We start from the raw sequence: 20,256 nt of genomic DNA, 5'->3' as shown, positions 1-20,256 counted from the left end.
TGTCCTCACTGCTGCATGGACCCAGCATCCCCTGCTCCACTGCAGCTCCCTCTGCCTAGTGCTGTCCAGGCTGTCCTTTAAGACCGGCTCCAAGACACCTCTTCCAGGAAGCCCTCCCTGACCACACTCATGAGGCTGCAACAACTTAGTCCCTCTGAGCCCCCTGCTTCTACCTCAAGCAGAACACATTCCATATTCCCGGCGACAAGTGTTTACTTGTATAAACGTCTGTCTCGCTTCACTTGACCACAGATCCCTGGATGGCAAGGGTCACCTCGGGGTCAGTGCTGAATCCACTGAGGCCCCATTTAATGGGAAAAGTCCTGGGTGGAAAGAAAGGGCCGAGCAGAAACATTTCCCACGTGTTGCCTATCACATGGGTTGTAGGCTTTGGAGGTCATCTTCTAGAATCTGAGAGAACACGGTGGACCTTACGTGTGTAGTTTCTCACCAGAGGCACTTGGAGATACGCGGTGCCACCCAGGAGGTTGGGGACGCACGGGAGAGCGTGAAGGGACACATACGTGTGCATGTACACGCATGCACGCACGTTAGAAAACGCGTCCAAGACATAAAAGTATGCTGGCCTCGTTTGGAAAGGAAGCACTTTGCAAACGAACGTCCTTAAGAGAACAGATCACCCGACAGTATCTCGGGAAAGGGATTATGGGAATCTCACCGTCACAGGGTCTTCCAGAATATTCCACAGGGAAGCGGGGGGCGCCGCCCGCGCAGCTGCAGGTGAAAGAGCCCAGAGTGTTGCGGCAGGACGCACCCGGCTCACAGTCGTGCTCCTGGCTCTCACACTCGTCGTAATCTGCGCGACATCAGAGACAAGACAGGACATGGTCACGGGGTCACGGGGCCCGAGGGCACTTCCGTGCTGCTATTCACACACACCCCCCCCACTACCACATCTCGGGCAGCGGAGTTGAAAATTATGGAGTGACCGCAAAGCTGGCCAGTCCAGGAGACAGGGAGGCACCTGCTTCTCGGCCAGTGTCTGGACGCCTCCAGGGGGCCGCTGGGGAAGGAGGGTTCCTGGTCCCCAGGGGGCGGGGCAGGGCACAGAGCAGCTCCTACGCTGTGCCTAAGCATCCCCGTAGCAAGCCCGTCCCCACAGAAGGCCCAACGCTCACTGCTTGCTTGGGTCTCTACGCTCAGCTACTCTTATTCACAGGTGATACAGGTTTACTGCAGAAAATGGGTAAAAATCAGGCCAGCCTAGCAAACAGCACAATCCACACCTAAGGCCACCTCCCGCAAAGAACAGTTTGCACAGTGATTCTGGTCCTTTAAAACACAGACGGTGACACAGCTCGGGTCATGCTTTCCCCACACACGCAAGTCCTGCTTTCTTCCCTAACCCCTGTTTCAGGAGTATTTCCTGTCTCATCGAGCCTCACTTTTTAAAATAATTGCATGGCAGTCCATGGCACGGATGGGCCATGGTTGACTTAATATCTCCCCTATGACAGGACTGCCGGCCGCTTACAAGTCTTCTACTTCTAAAGTAACACTGAGGGTGGGTATCTCTGCCTATGAACTATGGTCCAAACTGAGGTTATTTCTGTAGGCTGAAGTCCTGCACGTGATGTTCCCAAACCAAAGCAGGTGGACATCTGTAAAGCTCTTGGTGAATATCGTCAAATTGATTTCCAGGAAGTTCGAGCAAATCCTGTTCCCACCGCGAGGCCCGCTGTGGCCCACTCTGGCCAGTGTTCAGGTGTTTCTGGTTAAAACCCCACTGCTCCCAGATGGACATGGGTGGCCCGTTTCAGTGGGAATGTCTGTGATTATTGCTCTTTGCTACTCATTTGTGTCTCTTCTGTCCTGCGTTCTCTGTTCAGGTCTGGCGTGCATTTATCTTAGTCATAAAGATCAGTGCAGGTTCATAGTACCTTATTATCGACATGGGGGATCTCTCCCTCTATTTGGGATGTAATTCTTCATCAGGTTATTCAAACAGTTTTGGGGTGTTGCTTTCTTCACACTGGTGCCTTTATTTTGTTTAATATAAAAGGCTGACATTTTTATAGAGTCAAATATTTCAGCCTTTGCCTCTGTGGGCTTGTTTGCCTTCTATTTTTAAAAACTTAGAAAACCCGTCTCATTCCAAAAACCAGAAAAATAACGTATATGGTCTCTGATGGTTTTTGTACATGTAACTCTAAGTTTTTTCTATCACCTATTTTCATGTGTGATACGTGCTATGAACTGAATTGTGTCCCCAAAATACATTCGTTGGGACACCTGCGTGGCTCAGTTGGTTGGGCATCTGCCTTCGGCTCAGGTCATGATCCCAGGGTCCTGGGACGGAGCCCCACATCGGGCTCCCTGCTCTCCCACTCCCCCTGCTTGCACGCTCTCTCTCTCTCTCTTTCTCTCTCTCTCTCTCTCTGCCAAATAAATTAAATCTCTTTAAAAAATGCATACGTTGAAGCCCCAGCTGCTCATATGACCGTACGCAGATGGCGTGTTTAGGAGGTAATTGAGGCTGAATGAGCCCATAAAGGTGGGACCCCGACCCAACAGGGGTGGTGTCCTTAGAAGACGAGACACCAGAGCTCTGTGCGCACACAGGGGGAAGGCCAGAGTGAGAAGCCTCTGTCCACATGGCAGGGAGAGGGCCCTGCCCCAGAAAACAAACCAGCCAGCCCCGGGATCGTGGACGTCCAGCCTCCAGAGCTGAGAACGTACACGTATGTTGCTTAAGCTTCCCCGCTTGTGGTATTTGGTTATGACAGCTCGAGCTGACGAACACGACTTGAGAGAAGATGCTTTTCTTTTCCGTTATTTTTACCAGGATCTCCCTGGAAACTGCCTGGGAGGAAGTGTGACTGCAGAGAGGGACAGGTGCGTCCTCAGCCCAGTGATGTGGGTGGCAGAGGAGGCCCAGGATGGGATGCGGCCCCCGGAAGGGGAGCAGCATCTCTGGGCATCTGAGCAGCTTCAAGCCAGGGTGTTTCCAGCCCCTAAACCTTCAGAAACAACACAGTAGTGATCAGAGAAATGAGGGTCCTATCTGCTCCCCACTTTCACCTCCTGCAGGGGGGCCCCTGAGAGGAGGTGCACGGGGTGACATCTTCCAAATGAAGGCAGAAGCTGGGCTCTCTCTGCCTCTCTTCCAGAACACGGTAAGTCTCCGGGGGGCCCGGCCTCCACCTACCCTGTATGAAGGTGTCCCCTCCGACCACCTCGAGCAGAGACACGTTCCGAAAGGCCACGAGGAACGCGGCGGACACCTCGCGGGCATCCACGTCTGCGGTGACCAGCAGGTTAAACTCCACCACAACGCTGCCGTTGGCGATGCGGGTCACCTCCATGTGGACCCCGCCGGTGTCCACGAGCCGGAGCACGGCGGCTGGCAAGGAAGCCCGCACCTTTAGAGAGACCGCAGGTGAAAAGAGCTGCCCACCGAGAGGAAGCCGGCCACCTGACCCAAGGGGCACCTCCTGGGAGTCTGGCCAGCAGCAAAACGGCCAAGACCAAGTTCAGTTCTGGGCCTCGGCCTGTGTGCCGTGTCCCAAGCCCAGCACAAGTGCCTGTGGGTCCTGAGGTCCCGGGAAGAGCCCCGTCCCCCAAAAGCATATCTGCTGGCCGGTGCGGGCAAGATGCAAAAGCCCTGTCCTGGGGGGACAGAGAGGGATCTGTCATAGGTTTGGATTAAAGTCACTTTTGGCTGCACTTCGAATTAGTCTCAAAACAAAGTTCCAGGCTCCTCACTTAAGTGACAAGGGACAAGGTGCCACATGAGCCCACAACCTCCCAAAATGTGTCCGAAAGTCCTACGTATGTGATACGGTGCACGATTATTTGCTATCCTGAAATTCTAGACAAACCAACAATAGTCTCCAGAAGTAGGCAAGCAAGGACATGGTTTGAAGAGGAAGGATTCATCCAGACATTTGAGTGGAAATGGGGCTGCTGCATGTGACCCCCAGGGCTCTGTGGGCTGATGCTCAGTGCTGTTGCTTAGTATTATGCGTGACCATCACGGAACCTAAAGAAGCCATTGAATCGAGCCATCAGCAGTGCTTGAATCCATGCACTGGGCCAGGAGCTGGGCACCCAGAACAAATAAGGCAGAATCCCAGATCCCGAGGAGCCCCAGAGGGACACTTCCTAGAGGCAGCGCGACCCATTTCATCAGCTAGTGATGCCTTCAGTGTAGAACAGAAATGCAGGTATCACGCTATGGTGTGAGCACGCTCTGCCCCGAGGTGGCGCTGCCAAACCCTCTCTCCTGGTCTTAAACCGCAGAGTGAGGAAAAGCTAAAATGGACGAGAGGTCCATGGTACAAACAAGACCACGAGATCATGACAAGTGCATCCTCTATGTGTCAAAGGGGAATCCAACCTCCAGCAACAAAGAACATGGAGGCTGCCGCCCCGACTGACCTGTAAAAGGACACCATCTCTGGGAGTGTGCGTGGGATGGCAGGGGAAGCACCAGAAAGATTAGGGAAAATATCAGCGCTTTATTCATGCTCGCCAGGAACTGCAAGCATCTCAATGCACTCCAGCCAGTGAATGGATACCCAAAACATGGTCCGTCCATACGGTGGACAGTTATCCGGCCATAAAGTGTGGGGAAGTCCCTGCCACATCCTGGACTTGCCCTGAAGCCCGCTCAGAGAAAGAAGCCAGATGCAGAAGGTCCCGTCTTGCGTGATTCTTGGCACATGAGACGTGCAGGGCGGGCAGATCCACAGAGACAGAGAGCACAGTGGCGGTTGTCAGGGATGCCAGGGGAGGGGCGGGGGAGAGTCGCAGGAAACGGGTGCGGGGCTTGTTTTGGGGGTGATGGGAATGTTCTGGAATTAGTGGTGACAGTTGCACAATTTCACAGATAAAACCTCAACCACAACACTAAGCACTTTGAAAGCGTGAATTTTAGGATACGTGAAATAAATGTCAATTTTTTAAAACATTTCCTTCATCAGGCTTTCTGCTCCACGAGGCCCCACCTCGATAAAGGAGGCTCGCTCAACAGCTAACAGTGTAAAGGAGGACCCAACAGAGGACAGGGCGTGGCTCCCACCTGCTGATGTGTCTCGTGGCGGACCGAGGGACGCCCAGCTCCCTTGGGAGATGAGGGGTCCCGAGCGCCTGCTTGGCTGTGACTGGGATTCTACCCACCTCCCTCAGCACATCCCGAAAGGAAGGGGCGGTTTCTCCAACTCACCATCCTAAAGAACCGCTCCTGGAAGTCCCGATACTCCTTGCTGCTTGGGTTGCGGAAGGACTCCACGTAGATGACATCTGCTATTCTGACTCGGCCTCTGAGTTTCTGGGCCGCTGCAGGACAGAGAATAAACACGTCTGGAGCGGCAACGCCTCAGGTGACGGGAAAAGCATTAGGTCACGTATTTGGTAACACGTCTCCATCTCGACATTTTCTTTGTGGCCAGAAAGAACATCACATCGAGGCTGATGGTGCCCGGCCCTCACAGATGCCGCCCACTGACCCCAGAGGATGCCGGCACATGGCCTGCGCCCAGAAGGAGAATCTTCTGGAGGCTGTGGAACAAGAACAGCCCCTCCGCTCACCTCGCCACCCCTGTGTGGCGTCTGGATGATTTACCAGCAGGGACAACGTTGATAGTGAAAGGAACCACAGTGCATTAATTATGCCAGGGCCACAGATGTACCCCTGGCTGTCCTGGGCCGATGGAGGCGTGGGGCAGCCTTGCCCCACCACTGTCGGGGTCCGCAGCCCACAGCGGAGTGCCCAGAGGTCCTGATCCGCTTCTCCTTCTCCTAGAGCACTGTCTCTCCGCGGCTTAAGGGCAGTCCCTGCTCCATTAGCATCTCTGCCCTCCACGTGGGGCTTCTAGGAGGCCGTGGTACGAGAATGTGGTCCAGGAACATTGCCCGTCCTTGCACACCATCTTCCCTCTGATTTCCCAGTTCACAGCTGATCGGTCCTTTAAGGGACACAGACAGAAGCTGTACACTCTTCTTACTGGCACCCCCAAGGGCTGTGCACCCCGCCTCAGAGAACCTTGCCGTCAGCCCCGAGACAGCGGCCCAAGATCTGAGGACCCATCTGCAACATCAGCCAGCCCTTGGCCGTTTGAGCAAGTCAGACATTCAGGAAAACATCTGGATGGCAGGTGCAAAGGAGGAGAAACAAGGGATTTATCTGAACACCGAACAATCACAACCACGCGAAGCTGAGCCGTCCGACTGTCAGACTTCCCACTGTCTACCTGTCCTTCCTAGAAGCCAAGTCCAGGTCCGCTGAGAGCGGGAACAATCAGAGGGCGTGCAGAACGCTCAGTACGCCCGCACCACATGTGTTTTCCTGCGACGTACCGGCGAGGACACGGGGCAGCAAGCGGCTGCCACCTCTGGGGACAGACAGAGTCCTGAGCGCTTTGCGCCCCTGCGTTGCCCATGGTCTGCCCCTCGCCTTTCCCTGAAACTCGCTGCCTCCTGGGCTGCTCTTTGAAAGCCAGCTCCGGGAGAGCGGCGCCAGCATTCCTAGGTCGGTAAGAGGCCAAAAACCCTGGCACTCACAGAGGAATCCAGCTCTTTTGAACCTGAACGTGCTGAAAATCGTTCTCATACTTGCTCCCTCCCTTTAAGAACAAGCGGCAACAAGCATTTCTGAAACCAATATTACCTGTCCTCACTTTCAGGCGGGCCCTGGCACTTCCTTTCCCACAGGCTTCGGCCGCTATCTCGACCAGGTGCAGGACACCAGGCTCCAGTCCCGACAGCGTCAGGCTTGCGTCCCGGGTCTCCAGGTGCACTGCGGGGCTCCGCATGGGGAGCACGGTGAGCTGGAAGGTGGGGTGCAGGGCGAGATCCGCCGCCCACGCCACATGGAAGCTGGTGCTGGTGACATTGGAGGCGGTGACCCTTCCGACGGGGACGGGAACTGGGAAATGTGTAGAAACACCGAGAAGATTGAAGTCAATCCAATGTTTCAAGGAGAGATGACCGGAGAAGCCTCGCCAAACGCTACCATCAAATACACTGCTCGGGGACACGAGAGGGCACCAGGGACGCCAGCCAGGGAAGTCCTTCGAAGTCGCCTGCTGCTAGCCACGCATGTGGTGCAGGCTCCCCGGAGGGCCCTCCTGAGCCCCTTCCGATTTGTGTTCCTCTCTGCCACTGGGGTCCCTGCTCTTCCCCAAAGCAAACCTCCTGAGCAGATTGTGGGCGGCTCTTCCAGAGGGGGTACACCTCCACCCCTGAGCAGACTCATAGAGGGGTCAGCAGAGGGGGCCCCGGCTGGCCACAGAGCCATTCCTGCAGGGTGATCCAGGGGCACTCGACAGCCCTGGCTTACTGGGGCTTAAAGTCTCGTCTTGGAACCCGCACCGTTCAGCAGAGGGAATGCAGTGATGGAGCTACGTCTAGTTAGCTACGTTAGTTTTATTTTGTTCTATTAGTTCTATTTGGATGCGACCCAGGGTCGGGCTAGCGCAGTGAGCTCAGAGATGCCAGTGTGGCCTCCCCTGTGGGAGCTTTCCTACGCAGGGCTATCCCCCACAGCGCTGCCCCGCGACCTTCGCAATGGCTAAGCCCTCTGTGTGGTGTCAGTGCAAATGCTGGGGGTCAACCCAGTGGGGGGCCTGCACCAGGCTCGAGGGGCCTGCACTGCTGGGGAGGCATGCAAATGTCGGGGTGTCCAACACTTCTGGGGGATGTCCCACAGGGCTTAATGGGATACATGCACCCCACAGGCTCCCCCTGAGGCCTGACTTCCTGCTCCAGCTATGGGCGACCAGAAGGCTTGGGAGGAGAGGACAGCAGCACGCTCAGGGACCAGGTTCCTGTCCTAACAAGACAGAAGCCACTGCCAGGGACGGGGCCACGCTGTACCCTGCCTGGCCCAGCCATACAAGGAACAATGCACCTGATTCTTCTCAAAGGTCTTGGACTCAGTGACTGTGTGAGGCTTTGCCAACTGGGACTCAACTGATTCCCGGTGTGCTGGGGCCTCGGGGCACGCGTCCCCTAGGACACACCATCCGAGGCACTCACCACAGCCCGGAAGCTTCAGAGACTCAGGGGTGGGGGCTGAGGGTAGGTCTGGGGAGCTGGATGGCCCAGGGTCCAAGTGCTGTGGTTCCGTGGGGTCCAGAAGTGCTGGTGGTGTATTCCAAGCGGGGAGACTGGTGTGCCACTCGATGTGGTCTGTGGGGCCCTTGGTAGGAGTGGGCCAGAAGGACAGTTCCGTGGTGGAGTTTCTTGATAACCATCCGGTGGTGTCCAGCAAGCCCTTCATGGTCCCAGGAGGGGAGCTAGGGGTTGTCCTGGGAGCTCTGCTGGCCGTCCACTGGCCGGTCACTGAGCCTGGAGCCATGCTGGGCATCTCCTCCCCCATGCCTTGCCCTGTGCTGTTTCTGTCCTGCTTGACCACGCCGCTGCCCCCTCTCCTGGGTGGGGGCCCTGGGGTCTGGGCCTGGCCTGCTGCAGGGGTGCCCCAGGGGTGCCCAGGGCCGGGCCACAAGGCCGGAGTCTCCCGGCCAAGGGCTGTTGTTTCTGTGCCGAGCGCTGGGGCTGTTACACCTGTTGCCGGAGCCAGGACACGTCCTGTGGGGTTCACCACGTCACCTGCCGAGACACACATCCACTCTCAGAGGGGACATCTGGACCACAGACCCTAAGCAAAACCCACCTGATGCCACCCCCGGGCAAGAGCCCCCCAGGTGGGGCCCAAGGAGGGACATAGTCTGTGTCATTGGAGATTATGGGATTATGAATGTTTAGTGGGGCCCATGTCCACAGCCCCCCACGTGCTCTCAGAGAGGGAGGCGGGCCTCTCCACTTGACAAATGAGAGCTCTCAGATGTGCCAGAGTGGAGCGCCACCCGGGATGCCACCGAGCCAGGAGACGTAAGTGCTGGCCTCCGTTCTTGCAGGCCTCAGATGGATCCATCGGGCCCTTGCGGAAATGGGGCAATTTCTCTAGATCTGGGCTCAGTGCAGGGCTTGGTGCTAAGCACCGTCACCAGCCTGCTGGGCATTACATGCACAAGGAGAGCTTGCAGGACAGTGGCCTGTGGATATTAGAAAGGATATGGGATATCAGGTCTCCGGGGTGGGGGCGCACCCTCGCAGGCCCGGCCCGCGCGGGAGGGGTTGGCGTCCCTGGCCGTGCGGCACCGACAGGTATAGGAGCCCTCGAGGTTGATGCACTGGGCAGCGGGGGAGCAGTCGTGCCCCGGGCTGTCTGCACACTCATCCCAATCTGCAGGGCGGGCAGGAGAGAAACAGGACAGAGGCTACTCAGAAACAGAACAGCAACGGAGCAGGGTTCTTCCCAAGCATCTCTGCAGCAGACAGTCAGAGGGATGAAGTCTGGGAGTCCGTGGTGTGCCCTTGGCGTCTGCGGGCCCCGGGACGGAGGCCCTGCCCAGAGCCCTCTCCAGAAGCCTGCCCCTGACCCAAGACAGCACATCTGCCTGTGCCGACCTTCACTGCTGGCTGGCTGATCTGGGGGCAAAGATTAGGGAATGTCGGTTCCTTCTGGAGCAATTAGCAGCCACTGGGATGAATATAGTCCCCTCTTGTTGATTCTTTGTTCCCAGACCCCCCAAAACGGGATGATTCCCCTTCTCTCTGATGTGCCAATATCTCCTAACATTTAGCACTTCAACAAAGAAAAGTAACCAAGACCAGAGGAGTCTGGTTAAGTATAACATGAACTTTTGGCGACTCAGATAGGAATGGCCCTTGAACATTTCCTCCCCCGTCTGGGAAACTAAGACTCCCAAAGACCCCACGTCACTGGGAACCCTCCTGAGCTGAGCAAGGAAGAGCATCAGGTGAGCGAATCAACCCCCCGCCCAGGGCTCCCCAGTGCTTGCTCACGCACCATGCCCACCACAGCCGGGGAATTTCCAACCAGCAGCAGCCAGGACTAGCATCAGCCAAACCCTGAAACTAGGTTCCCGGGGATCCCCATTCCCTTCCTTCTCCGGCGCTCTCCAATTCCCCCTCCCGGTCCCCCAGATGACTGCCACCCCCACTCTCGTAAGGAAACACCTGATGGTCTCCTGCATTTTGACACGTGACTGATTGACGAAGTGCTACGTGTAATACGTGTGATAAACCTTAAGGAATAAATATCTCCAGCTATATTCCAGGTTAGGAGGAGCTGGGGGCGGGGGGCATGGTTTTCCCACCCCCAAGAATCCATCCTTCAGATCATCCAGGGGAGCAGGCTGGGGCACCCGCCCGGGCTGGGCTGGGCTGGGCGGCCCATGCGTGCCCAGACCGGTCACGATACCCTTCTGCACCAGCTTCCCCGGAGCTGTAGGAAGAAGAGCCCGATCCGTGCTCGGCGTGGCAGAGGAGCCCGGACTCGGCCCGGACTGAAGTCAAGACAGGGCACAAGTTCAGTTTTGTGCAGAGAAAGCTCTGCAGCCACGTGCTCTATGCTCCTGTTGTGGTTTTCAGTTTTGCTTCACGTGATCTTAACGGACGCTCACAGAAACAGCTCCCTAAGACCAACAGGCTCATCGGCTGAAGCAACACTTACCCCTCCATGCCCCACCCCCTGCCAGGGGCTCCTTCACACACAGGACCCCGGTGCCCCGGCCCTCTGGTCTTCCCGGATCCCTGCCCCACCTCCAGCCTGCAGGCAGTTTGAGGAGTTTTGGGGATGGAGCCCAGGCTGGCCGGGCAGCAGGGCCCCGAGGAGAGCGGAGCTCCCACCACTGAGCACTGGGTGGCTATTTTTAGGCATGGTGATTCACCGAGCCTTAGCTCCCCCAGCACCCAGCTGGCAAGCAAGCCCAGAGTCAGGCACGGACAGCTTCGCTGGGAGTTGCATGAGAGCCCCAGGCCAGGTGGTTCTGGGTCTGGAGTTCAGAGGGAGGAGGCAGGTCTGCGGTGAGAGCTGCCAGGTGGCCTCGGCACCTTCTGGACCCGCCAGCCAAGGACACGAGCAGGGGCCCCGAGCGTGCGGCGGTGCTCTGCCCCTTCCAGCTGGGCCGCTGGGGCGAGGGTGAGCAGGCCCCTGGAGGGCGCGGCTCGTAGGGAGAGGGTGCTGCTCAGCGAGGGGCACGCCCTCCTGGAGGAAGACCAAGGACACGTGGCCACCCAGGGACGCCCCCCCCAACAGATGGGCCTCAGGGAGAAGCTGAGGTCATGACAACGTGACCCCCCACGCTGTAGGACATGTTGACTCATGGCAGGCGAGAGCCCCCAAATCACCCAGGAATGCTCGAGGCCGCCAACAATAGCATTTCTGTGTGAGCCACGGAGCGGGGGGGGCGGCTCTCTGGGCTGTGGTTTGTTGGCCTTCTGCGGTCTCTGGTTCCCCGCCCGTGGGGCTGGGGCGCTTCTGGGGAGGGCTCAGGCCTGGGCTGCCTGCCCGAGTGGGAATCTCCACTGTGGGGCTGTGGCCGGGGGCGGGCGGGGGTGGCGCTGCCTGCAGGCTAAGCTGACAGCAGCCAGTGGTCACTGGGTCAGAAGACCTTGCACGGGGCCTGGTGCCCCACGCCCCAGGCGCTGGGCAGAAGAGGGGTCCCAGCCCTGGGGGGCCTCCCACAGCCGCCCCTCAGCAAACAGCCTGCCGTTGGGCAGGGAGCCTACAGGGCGAGAGCCGGGGGGGCTCATAACTGCAGAGGGGCTTCTGGAACCTCACAGGGACGAGTAACGGGACCTGCTAACAGCCCTAGAACGCTAGCGATGAAGACCCTCTTCTTCCTGTACATTACTTCTCGGAGGCCCCCTTCAGATCCTCACAAGCTTCCAGGCTGGCGGGAAACCACGAGGCTCATTCCCACACTTCTAGAGGCCGAAGTCCAGAGTCAAGGTGCGGCAGGGCCTCGCTCCCTCTGGAGCTGCCGGTGTGCCTGGGCTTGTGGCCTCCAGCCTCTACCTCCGCCTCCATGTGGCCTTCTCCTGTGTGTCTGGGTCTCTCCTCCTCTGATCCGGGATGATCTCAGATCCTTACCTTAATTTTATCTGCAAAGACCCTTCCTCCAAACAAGTCTGAAGTTCTAGGTGGACATTTCTTTTGGGGGTCACCACTCAACACACTGGCAAAGATCTGGAGTAACTTAATGCCCGGTGCACAGGGACAGGGCTGGGAAGTAGCACGTAACGGGTGTCTGGGTGACCTGAGGATTGCTCGGATCTGGTCTCAGGTGGGTCGTGCGGGTGCCTGCTGAGGACCCACCCACATGGCACCCTGTGCCTCCCTGCACTTAGCCCCTGAGCCCACGTAAGCAGGCCTCCCAGGTGCAGGGGACCACTGCCACCTCCATCCCTGAGGGTGAGTGACACAGCGACCCCCAGGCTAAGCAGGCAGGGGTTTTCCAGGTGTGACTCCAGATGTGACCATCCCACGGCCTTCCCTGCATCCTTGGGGGCGGGGGGGGGGTGGGAACAGCAAGCCAGAACGTGACCAAGCTCAAAGGAGGTGACAGCCCACGCTCAGACACCCGCTCCCCAGACGGAGCCCCAGGCAGGCTTGCTGACGTGGAGGCTGCAGGTGCTTTCGCTGCGTGGAACTTCATCCCCGGATTCGAGTGGCAAAACCTTTCTTACACACACCAGCAAGTCTCTCTGTCTCTCTGACTCTCTGTCTCTGTCTCTCTCCACATCTCTGTCACTCTCTGTCTCTCTCTCTCTCTCTCCATGTCTCTGTCTCTCTGTCTCTATCTCTCTGACGCTCTGTCTCTCCCTATGTATGTATCTCTGTCTCTGTCTCTCTATGTCTCTGTTTCTCTCCTCTCTACCTCATCTCCACCCCACCCTCCTCTCTCTCTCTGTCTCTAGGTCTCTCCCCCTCCCCTGATCTGTGACTTCCTGCCTCAAGGCAACATCAAGTAAAATTACATAACGTTTGAGCCAAGGAACTAGACGCCCACGCTAGCAGGTGGCGCGGCAGCAGTGGTGCTGGGCCCTGACGCAGAGTCAGCCCCCGGTGCCCGTCCCCTCCAGGGCCCTCCAGCCCCATCCCACCTTGCATTCTGGGCCACCTACGGAAGTGAGCTCCCCGGGCTCTGGGGTCCCTCTCCCACCCGGAGCAGGGAGGTGCGGGATGCGGGTAGGCTTCCAGATCCCAGGCAGGAACACAGAATAAGGCTACGAATTTCACGTACTTGATCGATCTTTTACAGTAAAGTAAACGTGGACCTGAACTAGCGTGGCTGGCCGGCGGCAGGCTTGGGTGTGGAGGGGAACCGACCTTGCACACGTGTCCCCCGCGGGTCGATCTGGAACAGCGTGCTGGCCAGCAGAGGCGGGAGCATGGGGGCCAGAGTGGAGATTCCCACTGGGAACTCAGGGTCCTGAACCGTCAGCCTGAGCGTCACCAGCACGCTTCCGGCCTGGAGAGAGACGATCTGGATCCTCAGCTTCCCTCTCCTGTACAGGTCGGACACCGCGGGCGGGAAGGAGTTTTCAACCTAGCCGAGAAGAGACAACAGCCACTCAGAGCAGATGCTCCCATCAGCGTCTTCAAAACCTGAAAGCGGGGCCCATGTGACGCACGGATAGCGCACAGGATCTGTCCCCTTCATGACCAAGAGAAGGTGCCCAGCAACCAGCCTCTCGGGGCAAGCAGAGACACCCCGGCTCCCTGCACCCCAGTTGGGCCTCCCCAGGGACAGCCGGGCCGGGCCTGTCGGTCTTTGTGAGAATCCACGGTAACCTACAATTGGGCTCCCCATTGTGAGCCGGAGACACACAATCCACTCTGCGTGCCCTGAAAATCCGTGTGCAGGTAATGTGTGTGTGAGACAGACAGACCGTGAGGGGCTATTTGGAGCTGCCCCCCTTCCTGGCTGCATCCCCGGGGAAGCCCCGGGGCAAGCAGGTGCTCAGGACCAGCATGCCGAGCGAGGGAGACCAGCCTCGCTCCGCCCCACCCCACACCATGTCTGCACAAGCACAAGAATCACCAGGTAGGTGAATGAGGAGAGACACCCTCCTTCCGCCTGTCCCACGTCTACACATCTTGCAAGCAGAGGCACTAACTGCCCCTTGGCTCCAAAGTCTCTTTCCAAGATGTTTGTGGGGGTGAACAACCTCAGGAGACAGACAGCGGCCCCTCCAGAGCAAAGGGCAGATTTGTTCACGTCTGCTGCCGTAAAGACAGTGTCTCTCTCTGGAGCCACGTTTAGGCGGATTTGCTTTCAGCCCTTTACAAGATTCACTTTGCCTCAGCTCGGGGCTCCTCGGCTGTGACGCAGACCACTGTGTGTGCCCCCCCAGCCCCCCCCCGGTCCCTCCACGTCACCCCGTGGGACTTGCGGCCCAGAGGGAACTGACCCCAGGACCCCAAGTCCTCCACCAGCACCAGCCGACAGGAACACGCTTACTTACCAGTTGGCAGGAAGGATAAAATCTTAGACCATTCATGGTTCTCGATGGTTTAGCAAGTCCCTTTGCTCTCTAATTGGCCTGTCACCCAAAGGTCCTCCCGGGCTGCGTGCTTCTGTCCCCTGCTAGCCTCGGGGAGGGACGGATGCCGCGATCCCTGGTAAATGCCACCCCAGCAACGCCGCCCCAAAGCAGGGAGGTAGATAAATGCCCAGGGCCCCCGATGGAAGCTTCCACAGAAAACCTGGCTGCACCATCAAGAGCCCATTTGAACCAGAGCATGGTTTTCAAAGACGGTTTGTCTCAAATCTAGATGCAGTGCCCCATAAGGGGGCGCGCCTGGGTAATTAGTGCGGGGTCTGGGCTGGGGGGGGCGCAGTCGCAGAGAAGGGGCTCAGCGCCGGGGGCTGGTGCATGCATGCGTGCAGGTGTCTCACTCGGACGCCCCCACGGGGCACCGTGTCTGCACTCTGGCTTTACCTCGCCAAGCAGCTGTCGGGAAAAGTCCCGGTACTCGGGGCCGCTGTGGTTGAGCAGGTCTTCTGTTGCGTTGCGGTTCAGGACCCTGACGGTGACTTTGAATTCGCGGGCGTCTGCAATAGCAATAACACACATTAGCCAAAATCGGTGCCGCACAGTCACACGCCTTGCTGTCCCTGCTCCCCAGAAAGTCTCTTCTTCTGATGGGACGTTTGTTAGGCCCTCCAGGACAAACGGAGGCAGGTGTCCGGGATGCGGAGCTGCGCCGGGGGACGTGGAGGGAAGGAGCCCCCTGACACACACACACTTCTAAGCCAGAAGAGGGGCGGGCGGGACACGAGCAGCTGTCCCACACTAGCGGGAACCCGAACTCGGCCGCCACACGTGAGGTCTGAAGGTCCCTCCCGCCACGCCTCACACCCCATGGCTCCTGCCTTCCTGCCCCGTTCACCTGCCCGGCCCACCAGGCCCTCCTCGGGCCCTATGCAGGCCCCCGTACTTGCTGACCAATGTGCCCCATTCACCCAGGACCCTCCAGCTCTACGCACCGAAGTCCCGCCCGGAGGGCCTACTCTGTCCCTGCAAACCAGTAAGGGCGTCACCCTGCGCGGGAGGCACCCTTCGCTTGGACGTAAGCCAAGCTAGACAAGTATGATGAGACAGGAGAACACAGGTCTCTTTCAGTGCCGAGAGTGCAGTCCACATGCACAGCCGGTCCCGCTGTGTGTCTGCTTCCCTGATGACCTAACAGCCGCTCCCCTCCCCGGCGGGCAAGCCTGGGCAGGAGGCATGGTCTACCACTGCTCTGTGTGCACACCACGACGGGCCACAGAAATGTCACCAGGGTGAATACTGTGTGTTTCTAGATCAGGGCCCCTCCGGACCTTTGCCATCTTCAGGGCAGCAAGAGTCCCTGTGATGGCAGCCTCGCCCCTGCCCACAACAGGAGCCTCCTGGAAGGTCAGTGTCCACCTGTGCCCGGGAAATCCGGATTCTCCGTGAGGCTCTGTACCCACTGCAGCCAACGTGCCCACCGTCTCCCGAGTGGCCGGCTCCTAACATGGCCGAATTAATTAGATAGAGAATCAAGCTCCTTAAAAGAGCAGTGTGCACACAAACGGCGTTGTTACCATACAGAGAAGGAAAAGAAAACCGAGGCTGCGAAAGGAGGCTGGCAAGTCAGGAGTCTTCTGGAACTTTCCCGAGGGCACGGGAAAGTTCCCAGGGCACTTCTGGTCTGAGAGGAGCAGGGGCGGAGGGACAGCAGGAAGCAGGGGGTGGGGAGCGCTGGGGTGTGCCCTCACTCCCGGGATGACCTAGGAAACAGTGCCCCCTCCACTTACTCCCCACAGGACTTGGAAAATAGAATGAGCAGATGAGGTGCTGCCTGCTCCGAAATCGGAAACCTCATACGCCAAGGTTTGCATGCTTCATGGCTGGGGCTGGTGGGGGACCCTCCGGTGGACCATTCTATGAGCTATGACAATTTAGCAAGGGCCAGCCCCAAATTGGCTAACAAAGGGTGTAGGGCCATGTCCTCAAAGGCCCGCTCATTCCATCCCTCATTCATTCGCTGCTACGGTCATTGGCACTAATCTCTACACAACAGAGACCCCACAGCGTCTCACAGTGATTTCTGGGCTCTGTCCCCAGACCAGCATGTCTGGAAGCTCCACCGTCCCCAGCCAGCGGCCAGCCTAGGACACAGCTCCCGTCCCCAGTGCCAGACCTGACCGAGGCCTCTCTCACCCAGGGAGGCCGGGGCCAGGCCAAGGGGAGATGGAGCCATGGGGTGGGGCAAGGTCAGCCACCTGCAGAGCCCCCTGGGCCACACCAGCTTCCCTCTCTGGAAAGGAATCCCTAGTTCACACCTATAACGTGTTTGTTTTGGTGAAAGAAAGCTGCTTCATGGACCATTTGGCGGGCTCTGCGTTAGCTTGTCAAGTGCATCACATGGGAAATGAAGCAGGTCCATGAGGATTTCACATGATGCTCAGCTCGGGTCTGGGGACTCAGCCCTGTGAATGCAGTGTCACGAAAGCTCTTTCAGTGCATGAAAATCGCTGCCATTTTTGCTTTATTCCACGTTTTTCTCTGTGATTTCTGACTGTTAAATCCTTCTAACCGGAAGATGGGCTCCCCACGTCACCTCAGGTGTGAGAGTTGAGCCCCCCTGGACAGGACGAGATGTAGGGGCACGAGGGGAGTCGTGGAGACCACAGACAGCCACCGTGGCCCTGCTCCGAGGACGCGGAGCCCCCAGCCCCGCCAGGAAGGGTGGCACCAGGCCAGCGACTGTCCCTGCCCTGAGAATAGGGTGAAGGAGGATGTGAATCTCGGGGCCAACAGAACGAAGGTGGGACCACAGACTCACAGGTAACAAGCGGAGCGCATGCGAGTGTGCTTACCTGTTCTGACAGTCAGCGTGGCGGTGACATTGGCCCCGCACGCCTGGTAGCTGGTCTTCACTGCATACAGCTCTCCGGCCTCCAGCCCAGCCACCTGCAGCGTCCTTCCCGCCGTCCTGGAGCTCCGGAGGAGCTCCCCGCCCTTGTAAACCCACACGAGGAATGTGCGGTGCCGGGTAGAATTTAAACTCCAAGACACCCAAAAGCTGCTGCTGGTGACGTTGAGGGTCACGTAGTCCCGGATGGGAGGGCAGTCTGTGAAGCACAGAGCAAGTGAGATCAGCAAATCTAAGCAAAATTCATCACTGGGAAACGTCAGACTAAGATAAAACACTTCTGCATAGCAAAGGAGACCATCCACGAGATGAAAAGATAGGCTACAGAATGGGAGACAATATTCACAAATCATACATCTGATAAGGGGCTAATATACAAGATGTGTGAAGAACTCCTACAACTCAATAGCAAAAAAAAAAAAAAAACCCACAAAAAAACAAAAAACAAATAAACAAACAAAAAAAAACCCCCACTCAATCCAATTAAAATATGGGCAAAGGATCCGAACAGACATTTCTCAGGGGACGACATCCGGATGGCCAACAGACACACGGAAAGGGGCTCACCGTCACTGGTCATCAGGGAAATGCAGATCAAGACCACAATGAGATACCCCCTCACACCTGTCCCAACAGCTAAAATCAAAACCACAAGTGATAAGACGCTGGCGGGATGTGGACAGAGGGGAACCCTCCTGCACCGTTGGTGGGAAGGCGGTGCAGCCACTCTGGAAACAGTGCGGAGGCTCCTCAAGACATTCCAAATAGGATGACCCTAGGATCCAGCAATCCCCCTGCCGGGTGCGTAGCCACAGGGATGGAGACCACCTGCACAGCGTGGGCTCTCCCAGCCCCCCGAGAGACGCCTGCCACCGCCCCTATCTGGGCCCGGGGACACCGGCTCTGGACTTCTGGCCCCCGGGGACACCCCAGAGCTGTGACAGGGTCAGGTGTTGTGGTTCTCGGCCCCTTGTCTGTGCCGTTTGTCACTGCCACCCAGGAACTGGGTTCTTCTTCCGCTAGCTTTCAAGGCCGAGATTGGCAGGACTGTGCCGCGTGTTGGAAGAGCTTTATGGCGCTGCCCACCCGCCACCTTCTAACATTCGAAGGCTGATCCCACCGCTGTGACCCAGAGGAAATCATCCTTCGACCCCTTCCCTCCGTCTTCCCTCTGGCATGGATTTTCGTCCTTCGGTCGCAGGACACCTTCTCGTTGCCCACTAGCTTTCTGAAGTTCCTCTTAAAATGTGGCCCCAGAAAATAATGCTCAATTCTTGACCTTGCGTGATCCGAGGGCACTGCTACCTGAGGTCTCCCCAGTCCCGCAGCTGTGAGCCAGACCCGGGACCTGACGTTTGTCTGTCTTGGTGACGCACATCAGTTTCCCTGCGTCCACGGGTCTGGACCCTCATTTCTTCCAGGCACCCCTGACCCATCTCTGGAGCTAATGGGGATCCTGCGTTCCCCGGGATGTCCCAGGTCAGGCTCTGCTCCTCTTTTCTCTCGGGCCCATCAGCTTGACACCCGAAGCTTGTCGAGGTGGAAATGCTGAGGATTCAAGCCAAGGTTCTGAGCATCAAGTTGTCGGAAGCCTGACTGCCGGTGAGGAGCGCTGGCATGGGTGAACTGAACGGCTGCTTCTCGCCGGCCCCGGCTGTCTCTCCCTCCGGCAGCCCAGTCCTCGCCAAGCCCCAGGTTCAGGAGAACGTTTCTTCATGGAGCTGAGTAGCCATGAGGTTCCAGCTGGGAAGGAGACCTTGTCGGAGGGAGTGAGTGTGACCTTGAATACAGTGCCACCTGATCCTAAAAACAGAGTATGTTCTTGGACTAGCCAGCAGGAGCCCTGAGGTATTTCTGATGGCTTTGGCTTGGGGCAAGAATCCAGCTGCCCTGCATGTCATTAAATGGATGACTAATTTCACAAGAAAAGCAGCTGAAACTTGTGCTGTATTTTCCACGGGTTTGTACCTCTAAACGCTTCCAGCAGATTGCTCATTTATATTAGCCTCTAAATGGAAAACATACGCTGTTCCCCTTAGCAATTGGGATTCACTCTGACATTCTGATCTGGAAACTGCGTTTGTCTTTTCTGCCTATTAGAAGCGAGGTCGGGGGGTGCAGCTTTTCCTAGTGATGTTTCGCCCTCGAGCGGCCCTTTATCTTGAAGGGAACTTGCAACTCAGGACGTCGAGTAGCATGGCACAGTGTGGCTGGCAACACTCCTAACTATAAATAGAGTCTAATATATCAGATGGCTAGCCAGAGCATTTTCAATTACTGTATTCCAACCTTCTCTGCTTGCTGACGGGACAGGACTCCCCCCGGAGGTCCCAGTGTAGGATGGTCTGTGGGAGGGTCCCGTGCAAAGCTTTGTGGGCGCATTTGTGCACATGGAGGGTGGTGCTGATGTCTAGTCAGACTCCAAAGTCACGAAGCAGAGCAGAGGAGTGTTTTGTTCCCAGAAGTGAGGCTGGCAGGTGAATTTCTTTAACATCCAGGGACCCTAGGAATAGCCACCACTCCAACATGCCTTTTCATTCACTGACAATAAATATTGCTTGAGGGCCTACCATTTGCCAAGTACAGAGACTCATTGGCAGTGACCAGGAGACAAGCCTCCTCACTCCATGGAGCTTCCTCTGCTGTGAGATGGAATATTCCAGTAAGAGAGGACTGACCCTGGACACCTCCCACTCCTTGGGTGGTGCTGGGGACCAGCCCGCTTCCCAGCATCAGCTCACGGACCTCCGCCCCTCACCCACAGCAGAGCAGGAAGACTCAGTGAATCAGAACCTTAAATCAGCACCCCGGTCAGGCTCTGCATCAGCAAAGAAAAAGCCCCATAGCTCTAGAGTGCTGGTCAACTCCTGGCCCTACACGGACTTGGGGAGGAAGGGGCATGGCCGCTGGGCCACAGGCACCCTATCACGGCTGTCCCTGCAGGATGCACCGTGGCGGCTCTGGATCAGAAACAGATAACCCAGCATCAGAGCAATGCCCTCCAGCCAGAG

The 20,256-nt window shown here is 57.5% G+C and overlaps 1 protein-coding gene across 1 annotated transcript in view; it reads right to left on the bottom strand.

The window, feature by feature from the left end:
* Positions 1-20,256, bottom strand: part of UMODL1 (uromodulin like 1) — a 67,332-nt gene that overhangs the window by 19,266 nt on the left and 27,810 nt on the right. Inside the window, exons 7-15 of the mRNA XM_073887054.1 lie at positions 17,190-17,444; positions 14,782-14,894; positions 13,166-13,385; positions 9,074-9,211; positions 8,002-8,574; positions 6,632-6,889; positions 5,189-5,301; positions 3,170-3,383; positions 680-817 (exon numbers count right to left, since the gene is read on the bottom strand). Coding sequence (XP_073743155.1) covers positions 680-817; positions 3,170-3,383; positions 5,189-5,301; positions 6,632-6,889; positions 8,002-8,574; positions 9,074-9,211; positions 13,166-13,385; positions 14,782-14,894; positions 17,190-17,444 — 2,022 coding nt within the window. The remainder of the gene's footprint in view (positions 1-679; positions 818-3,169; positions 3,384-5,188; positions 5,302-6,631; positions 6,890-8,001; positions 8,575-9,073; positions 9,212-13,165; positions 13,386-14,781; positions 14,895-17,189; positions 17,445-20,256) is intronic.

This window comes from Callorhinus ursinus, unplaced genomic scaffold, assembly GCF_003265705.2.
Source record: "Callorhinus ursinus isolate GAN/ISIS: 27379988/994484 unplaced genomic scaffold, GSC_fseal_2.0 scaffold75, whole genome shotgun sequence".
Taxonomy (NCBI): Eukaryota; Metazoa; Chordata; class Mammalia; order Carnivora; family Otariidae; genus Callorhinus; species Callorhinus ursinus.
The sequence above is the reverse complement of the archived record's forward strand: the minus strand, read 5'-3'. Positions and strand labels throughout refer to the sequence as shown.